This window comes from Astyanax mexicanus, chromosome 4 (genome assembly GCF_023375975.1).
Source record: "Astyanax mexicanus isolate ESR-SI-001 chromosome 4, AstMex3_surface, whole genome shotgun sequence".
Classification (NCBI taxonomy): Eukaryota; Metazoa; Chordata; class Actinopteri; order Characiformes; family Acestrorhamphidae; genus Astyanax; species Astyanax mexicanus.
The window spans coordinates 30,784,744-30,794,104 of NC_064411.1; the positions used below are offsets into that span (position 1 = coordinate 30,784,744).

The 9,361-nt window shown below is 38.2% G+C and overlaps 1 protein-coding gene across 1 annotated transcript in view; it reads right to left on the reverse strand.

The window, feature by feature from the left end:
• Positions 1-9,220, reverse strand: part of LOC103041884 (myosin-7) — a 29,074-nt gene extending 19,854 nt beyond the window's left edge. The window contains exons 1-11 of the mRNA XM_049476825.1: positions 9,172-9,220; positions 7,491-7,693; positions 5,791-5,934; positions 5,543-5,699; positions 4,358-4,385; positions 4,076-4,181; positions 3,893-3,985; positions 3,433-3,496; positions 3,213-3,311; positions 447-550; positions 67-205 (exon numbers count right to left, since the gene is read on the reverse strand). Of these exons, the coding sequence (XP_049332782.1) occupies positions 67-205; positions 447-550; positions 3,213-3,311; positions 3,433-3,496; positions 3,893-3,985; positions 4,076-4,181; positions 4,358-4,385; positions 5,543-5,699; positions 5,791-5,934; positions 7,491-7,691 (1,135 nt within the window). The 5' untranslated portion in view covers positions 7,692-7,693; positions 9,172-9,220. The remainder of the gene's footprint in view (positions 1-66; positions 206-446; positions 551-3,212; positions 3,312-3,432; positions 3,497-3,892; positions 3,986-4,075; positions 4,182-4,357; positions 4,386-5,542; positions 5,700-5,790; positions 5,935-7,490; positions 7,694-9,171) is intronic.
• Between the last annotated feature and the right edge of the window lie 141 nt (positions 9,221-9,361).

Consider the following 9,361-nt stretch of genomic DNA (forward strand, 5'->3'; position numbering starts at 1 on the left):
GAATATTATTGTTAGCTATAATTTGTGTCTTGATTTCAGTCTGTTTTTAAAATGTTTTATTCACACCTTCAGTCCCGTCAGCCTCGGCCTGCTCCTCGCGCTGCTTCTGCTTGAACTTCATGTTTCCGTAGTGCATGATGGCTCCGGTCAGCTTGTACACAGAGTTCTTCTCGTCTTGTGTGAAGCCCAGAACATCAAAAGCGCTCTGTGCGGAAAAAAGAAAGTGACTGAACCTGCTCAGCAGCTCAGATGAATGTCTACATGTGCTAGTTATTGTAAACAGAAGTCAAAGCTACAGGGATTAAGATTAGAATATGTGGGTCTTAAAATAGAGGATTTGTTCATGTAGATAATGTATAGAGGGTTAACTTGGGGGTGAAGGGTGTGTTCAGAGTCTAAATATATAACCGGATTAATATAAAAGCTGCTCTGAACTGCAGACGTACATCTGTGGCCATCAGCTCTTCAGCATCATCGATGGAAGGAACAGTTGTCTCTCCCTGAGAGATGAAGGAGTAGTCGTATGGGTTTGGGGTCACCAGCAGCATCTCTGTTAGACAGAAGCAAAAAATTCTTTATATATCACACCTATTATACTGTACGTGTATAATATGTATAAACTATTCTCCACACTTCACAGTGACTATGCTACTGAAAAAAAAATACTTCTAAGTAAGTAAATAGCAGGTATTATAGATTTATTGGTGTCAATTTCCCACAGTAAAAATACAAATGTTCTTCACCATATGTTTACCCTATTCATTTGATTGAGCAGTTACTGTAATATGTAACATTTGGGAGTGAGTTAAGAGCGTTTATGCATACATATACTCAAAATTATTGATTTGCTTTTAGTCACACTGAAAGAGATGATATGTTTATGTAAACACAACCAGAATTGTGTTTGGAAATAGCAGAAGGAGAAGAAATTAATGCAAAAGTTTTATCATTCAACATGATATGTCTGTAGAGTTTGCTTGCTATCCAACTTGATTGGGTAAATAATGAAACTATGCCACAAAATAAAATGTACTAAATTAAAAAAAACAATTACCCGTGAGGTAAAGCTTTTTAACAGTGCTGTGAAAAATAGTGCTGTGTAAAATTTACCTGCGAGATTTAACATTTTGAATGTGTAAATTTCTTTCTCGCGAGCGCAAACAAAATATCGCTCTCGATCTTAATTTTTTTCCTTATCAAGATTTTTTTCCTTCTTAAATTCACAGTTGTCCTCGTGCGCTATGCTCATTGCCTGCGGATGCTTTTTTTGCTCGAGTGGAGTTTTGTGCTTGAGTGTAGAAAAAGAGGTGGTTTTAGAGCGAAGTCAGGATGACCTCCCTCAGCGAATGCTATTGGCTGATATCTCCAGGCTTTGTGACGGACCGCCTACTACCAGCAGCCTTCAGAAACAAAGACAGCAGGAGAGTTAGCTAGCGATGCTAAAAGCCAAACTTTGGATTTATCTAAAACGCGTACTGTTAACACAGCGGGGCTTGTATGTATCACTGCACTTCTTCACCTGTCAGACTTAAATTCTACTCTTCGCTGTTGAAACTGTCTGAGACTTAGTCCACTGCTAAACTGAGCTAAAGGCTAAAGCTGTTGCCATGTGGGTCAGCCAGATCTGACTCTTCCTGTACCAGTTTTCTTCAGTTTCCAAGAGTCTTTTGAAGATGTAGGAAACAGTACTCACCACTCTCTGGATTCATCTGTAATTAATATACAGACTTCTCTGTGTTTCTGTTAATCTTTTCTAGTCATTATGATAAAAGTTTGAATGTCCTGTGTTAATGCTAATGTAGAGAGTGCAGTAACATCTATGTATTCCATCACTGCTTCACTACAGACATGGGCTTTGTAAAAGAGACAAAAGTTTCACCATAGATGTCTTCACTGAGTTTACAGTGCATGCCAAAGTACCAGAAGTAAAGTGAAATTTTCAAGTATTTTCAACAGTAAAAGTGCAGTTCAGGTACATAATGGCTAACAACAAATTTCCCGTTGACCCTATTTTAGTGATCTATAGGTGAGCCGTGAGCCGCACATCACGCAGCTGGATTTAGGGCATGTCGTGTGTCTTTGGCATCACAAGGGCACAAAACATACGCCTTGCGTAGCTCGAAGCAAGCAAAAGGCACGTAATAATTCTCTTAATTAAAGTTTTTTTACTAATCAGTCTGTTACTCACCGTTCCCTTTAAGAGGCAGGTGCGCTCTGACTTTGGCGCGTTGATATCTAAACAGCACTCTGCTTTTGCGCATTCCAGCGGAGAAAAACTGACTTGCATGTTCACTCTGTGAAGGTTTTTTCTGTATTGTGCTTATTGTTAATGTAAAAGCTGGATTTGTGCGCTGCAGCACATCTCGTTGTTTGTCTTTAAGAAAAAAACTTTTTAAATAAAGTCTGTAGTTACTATAAAATATAACTTATTTTTAATAAAGAGGACAGAGTACAGTATCTCCCCAACATTTATCCAGCTAACATTTATCTAATGTTAGTGATGTTAATGAAGGAGTGAAGCCTGTTTAAATTCACCTCAGCAGCTCTGTGTAGTAATTTAACTCTCCGCGGTAATATAGAATTCAGAGTTTAAACTGTGCAGAACTAGTAAAGACAGACTGTAGAGTATTTTGTGGAGTTAAATGTGTTTGTTTGTGTTTAATGGACACAGCAGTGATATTACACTTTACTCGCATCTCGACCTCTTTCTCTTTCTCTTGCTCGCTGCAAGTCCCTCCCACACTGAAACCTCATTGGTCAACTAAGCATGAGGAGAGGCTTGTGTGTCTGACTTTCTCACCCCTATTTTTTTAAAGAGAGAGAAAGAGCGTGTCTCTCTCTCGATCACACTTTAACAACACGTCAATAATGAAATTTCGCATTGACTATTTTTTTTATAGTCGACGTTGTTGATTATGCCGACTAATCGTTGCAGCCCTAGTGTGCACGCCTTGATAGTTATGGAGGGGTGACCATTGACTGGTGTCATGATTTAAATCAGTCAGTGGCATACCTGTGTGTCTATTTTAACAGCATAGACACAAGGCGTGAAAACAGATTGTTGACGGGGTGTAAGGTCGCCTTTTACAATACAGCAGAATAAGGTTCTGATGAGAAATGTACCAATACTAGCAAAGGTCCATGCTTATATACATTGTGTTAAGTGTTCAGTGTATGTATTCAGTACAAATGTAAAGTGTATATTTTCTTACCAAGTATCTCAGGTTTCTTATTTGATAAGATCTGATAGAAGATGTGATAATCTCTCTCAGCTTTAAGCTGAAAGGTCACACGAGATTTCTCCAGGAGATCTAAAGAGATTAAATAAAAGAGTCCATGATGTTTAACTTTTCAGCATCATCATCATTACTGTACTGAGTTGTTGAGTCTGTACATGTTTGTGTTTTTAGGTGGGATGGGGGAGGAACTCACATGTCTCAATGTCGGCCGATGCCAGTTTTCCTCTTGTATCGAAGTGGATTCTAATGAATTTACCCTGAGGTTAAACAAAGGAATAATACATGATTTTTCACACTTGTGAAAGGTTTGTGTAAGAGAGCAAGTGTGTGTGTGTGTGTGAGTGTGTGTGTTAAAGGGGCACTAAACCCCCGGATTTTTGCTGTCCCTAAATTTGGAAAAGCTTAAAAAAAGGGAGGGGTAGTTTCGGAAGGGCACTGGGTGATGTATGGGTTTAGAGGCGGTGCAGGAGGGAGAGCTGATTGCCCTACTCTGTGCCGGGTGGTGGTGTTATCGAATTGATTGATATCAACTTATTAGGAAATGTTTCTAACACTTTTCAGCAGGACTGGTATGTTTCATTGCTTCAAATGAACACATTTCAGGTATTAATAGAAAAATATTGTTTAGGGCTTCTTGGCTCTTTAAGACTCACAAATCTGGATGAGTTATCATTTCTGATGGTCTTGGCATTTCCAAACGCCTCAAGCGCTGGATTGGCCTGAATGATCTGATCCTCCAGAGTTCCCTGAAAATACAATGATTAAATTAGGAAGATAAACAAGCTTCAAACATTAAAAAATATCAAAATGTATAGTTAATTAAGAACTTGCATAACCTTGTTTTGATTAATAGCTTCCTTTTTGGAGCCGCTGGCTGCAATGCTGGCAAAGTACTGAATAACCCTCTTGGTGTTCACCGTCTTTCCAGCTCCGGATTCTCCGCTTTAACCACATTTAGAAAACAGGTTCCTCATTAACTCTGATTCTCATATACAGAAATCGTATTTAATGGCCACTATTTATCTTTATTTACTGTAAGCATTATTGACTGAAGCATTCCTGATCTGTTTTATCTGTATCGATGAGTGATGCTTATTTAGCTGGGATTGGAAACTTACGTGATCAGGATTGACTGGTTTTCACGATCTGAAGAGAAAGAGAAAAACAGGTCTGTTAAACATTGCAGTAAAACATCAGTTTAATATTTATTCACTTATTCACACAGTCAAGCAATAAGAAACACAGACTACGGCTACATCCAGACAGCAGGTAAAAGTGGCCTTGGTCATATGCATCACCGAAGTGTGTTATCTCTGTGGAAGTGTGAACAAAACACTGAATTTGATATCTCAGACATCCCAAGTCTCCCAGAAGTTGCAGGAGCCTACCGCATATCAATAACGGCTCCCTGATGCCTGCAATTCAGTTAAAATCTCCCGGAATCTTGAACAAGTGGCCAGAGTGACACAGACTTTTTACACCCAATCGAGGGTGTGAAAGAGAGGGAGAGGCAGGCGCTCCCCTTATGTGCATATTCATGAAGTGCATGCAAAACAAAAAGATTTCTGATTGGCCTATTCTCTGCAATGAGTATTTTTCCCCCTCCTGGACGGGTTGCGTTTAACTTATTAAAGGCAAAAGGCAAGTTGAGGTGAGTTAATGTGACTATTTTTTCTGGCTGTGGTTGGGGGGGCTGGATGTGGTCCAAGTCAAGTTCCGGAGTAACTTCCTAAAATTAATTTTTGCAACTTGGGATGTCTGATAGAAAAAGAAACAGAAATCAGAAGTCATGCAATGTTTACATTAATTCACGGATAGTGAAAAAATGGGCGTGAGGAGAAGAAAAATAGATAACAGTCAGCCCTGGCGATACAGGGTAGGAACAGCTTAGAAGCAACGTTAACAGTCAGTCTTGAAAAGTTCTGAGCCATGATGCTTTCAGACACAGCAGCTGGGATTGGACAGCTAGGTGTTGGATAGCCGTGATGTTAAAAGCTGGCCTCAGCAGCCTCAGTTAAAGTGAGCAAACATGCCCACTTTAGTGGTAGCCTCTGAATCTGCCTACTGCCATTCCTTAAGTCCAATTTCCACACTCAGGGTTGCCAGGTATAGACATCAGCATGCAAACAGCGTACAGCTTTCCACGGAAACGGGCAAGCTGTTGCTGAACAGGTAGTCACTAAGCTTCAGTAAGGATGCTTACCATAGCTGGGTAATTAAGTGTAAGTTGTTAGTTCATCATTGCTCTGTAGATAAAGTATCATCTAAAGACAGCAGAGCAGTGATCTCATTATCTGATTTACCTGCTAGCATGTACTGATAGGCATTATCAGAGATGGAGAAGATGTGAGGAGGAGCTTCACTCCTCTTCTTGCCCCTGTAGGCAATCACCACCTCCTGATTGTACACTGGCAACCACTTGTAGGGGTTGACAGTCACACAGAACAGCCCGGAGTACGTCTGTAAGAGCAAAAGAAAAAAACATTTCCTGTCACGCTGTTCAGACAAAACCACAATATTCCAATCAGCTGGTCTGAATGTTCTAACTCACGTAGATCATCCAGGCAGCGTAGCGCTCCTTCAGGTTGAACAGCACAGCTGGCTCGTGGAGGAAGGTCAGCATGGCCATGTCCTCAATCTTATCGAACTTGGGAGGATTCTGTTGCAGAATCTGACTGTCCTTAAACGTCAGAGTCTAAGAAACGAACAACAGCATCAGCACAGTCGCTTACCAGTAGAAACCAAGTATATGTTTTATTCTGAACACTACTACAGTATGTATAAACCAATTTAGACCAGCACATAATTTATGTATGGATAAAATAGCTAATATTTAGATCACAATATACTGCATTTCTTATTTCTGATTGATACAATATAATTCTGATATTAATATACAGTGCCGGAAAAAGGAATTGGCCCCTTACAGACTTCTTTGGTTTTAGTTTTTTTGTCATGCATACATATTTTTTAGATTATCAAACAAACTTTAATATCAGACAAATATAACCTGAGTAAATATTGAAAACACTTTTTAAATGATGATGGGGCTGCTTTGCTGCTTTAGGACCTGAACAACTTGTTGTAATTGATGGAACCATGAATTCTGATCTCTACCAGAAAATCCTTAGAGAGAATGACCGGCCATCAGTTGTGACCATAAGCTTAGGTGTACTTGGGTTCTGCATCAGGACAATGATCCAAATCACACAAACAAGTTCACCTCTAAATGGCTGAAAAAAATAAAATGAAGGTTTTGGAGTGGCCTAGTCAAAGTCAGATTGAGATGCTGTGGATAATCTTAAACAGGCTTCTTATGCTGGAAAAAAATGTGTCTGAATTAAAACAAATCTGGAAAGAAAAGTGGACCAAATTTCCTCCACAAAAATTAAAAAGCACTTAATTGCAGTTTGTAATATTAGCAAATTAGGCAATTAAAGACTTTTTTATATTTACTTTAGTTATTTTTATCTGATATTAAAATGTGTTTGTTAATCTAAAAAAATTAAGTATGATTAAGAAAACGCAAAAACAAAAAAAAATATGTAGGGGAGAAAACATTTTTCACAGCACTGTAAACTATACAAAAGCCACAGGAAAAAAATCTCAATAAAAAAAAATAATAATTTAATGTCAATTCATGTAATGCATCCTATAATTAAGTCTGTCAGCCAGTGACAGATGCTGTGCATAATGTATGTCAAAATATCAATACTGTATGGGGAAATTGAATGACCAATATTGAACCATTTTCTTTTGTGATTTATATTCACGGTTCGTACAGTCAAGAAAAACCTGGAAAAGTCACAGAATTTCAAAATAGCAATTTCCAGGCTTGGATAAGTTTTGGAAAAGTCATGGAAATTTGCAATCTACAAATCTTTGTGTGTTTTTTTATCTATTGATGGAAAAAAACTATTTTGAGCTAAGAGTTTGATCATTAATTTAGCCCTACATCAAAGAGCTCTCAGTATTTGACACACATTTATTGTGTGTCAACATTGCTTAAAGATTTTTTTTAAATCAAATTAATTTAAGGCCTACTGTATCAACTTTGCTTATAGCTTTGGTTGATTTTTTTATTGTCCATGACTGCCCCGATGTTTTAACAATTGTATGGTCATGAAAAGTTGCACATTTCTTGGTGTATGAACCCTCTATATTGATATTGAATTATTGCCTACTATAGTTGTAGTACTAGTGTTAGTGTGTGATATTAGTGTTTTGTAGGAAGTGCAGGTTTAACCTGACCTTTCCAGTTTCAGTCTGAACGGTGACTTTGTCCCCTTCTCGGCTTGTGACGCTGGCCTTAACAAACTCCTTTTCCGGATCTGGCACAAAACATTCCTTCTTCATGTCGAATGGACGAGTCTGAGCTTCCAGGCGTTCCCTGTCAGACTTCCGCAGGTAAGGAGCTGCAGCCCCGAACACCGACATCTCAGCGTCCCCCATGACTGCCCTGCGAGGGGTCACAGTATTTTACTGCATTTACAGTTTACAGTGTTTTTGCTCTGTTTATAATGGGTAAATATTCCTGTTGAAAGTGCCCCTGTTATGAGTTTGAAGAGTTTGGACCGATTGAGTGCAAATGGAAAAAAATCAAGACCTTTATTACCCTCCCCAGGAGTGATCCACCAACAAAGATCACATCAAGAGCAACAGCAAGAACAAGTGAAATAGTCTGTGAGCTTACAAAGGAACCCAAGGTATGTAACTTCTAAGCAACTGAAGGCCTCTCTCACATTTGGCTAATGTTAATGTTCATTAATCTACCAAGAGGAGAACACTGCACAACAGTGGTGTGCATAGCAGTGTTACAAGGAGAAATCTGCTGCTCTCCAAAAAGTACATTGCTACCCGTCTCTAGTTTACTAAAGATAACATGGACCAGCCATAAAACTTTTTTGGATGGATGGAACTTGGATGGAACTTTTTGTGGATGGATGAGACCAAAATAGATCTTTCTGGATGAAATAAAAAGCATTATGATTGAACAAAGGAAAACATTGTATTCTAGAACATTATCCTTATCCAATCTGTGAAACACAGTGGTGGTAGTATCAGTATAATTTTGGCCTGTTTTGCTCAACCCTCCTGTTATGTTCATTTATCAGAACCAGCAGTCCTTCATTTCATTACTAACTCCATTGCTAATTATTATTAATATAATTAATATTTAGTGCAATAGTGTTTTTTTTTTTTTTTACCTCTAACAGGTAATAGTTCAGTTAGGATAATTCACTCATTTTTCATAAAAGAAATACATGTTCAACCTTTTTTTAATGATTCCCCACTTTATTACTTTTGTAAGACCAACATTTGCAACAGTTGCAAATATTTGAGATGAAATGAATTTGAGATGAATGTTCATATTTTACAAAAATTAAGGCAAGCAGAAGAAGTTTCATACTGAAAAAACACTTTTAACTATTTTTTTTATCTTCAAACTTCAAGACGGGACAATTTGGCCCGTAACATAACAGGAGGGTTAATCTGGGACAGGACAGGCATCATTGCCATCTTTGATGGAACAATCAATTCTGAATCAAAACAAATTCTGAAGGAAAATGTCTGGACATATGGCTGTGAGCTGGGGTCATGCAGCAAGACAATGACCTTAAATACCATAAAGTTATTCTACCAAAGAATGGCTAGAGAAAAATAAAGTTAATGTTTTGGATTGGGGCCAAGTCAAAATCTTGATCTTAATCCAGTAGAAATGATATGGAATTATCTGAAGAAGCAGTTTATGGAAGAAAAACAGAAGAATGTGCTCAAAGTCCAAACACTTTTGCCACTCATAGATAAGTAATATCTAACTAGATATAAGTAAATCTTATATTTTTGTCTCAGTAGTCTTGTATTTTTTCATTAAAATGAAGTTAAGAAATGAAATTGAATTGAAAAGAGAATAAAACAAGAAGAAACGCACCTGTTTGTCCCTTACTGGAGTTAGAGAACGAAGGAAACTTCAGTTGAATCTGAAAAAGAGGGAGAGAGATGCTGTCAGCTCAGATTTCTCATAAGCAGACCAGAGTAAAAGACAATTTGTCGAGCATCAACACACGGTGCGGACTCACGCAGAATGGGTACACCGACGCAGCTGTAGTTTTCAGTTTTGA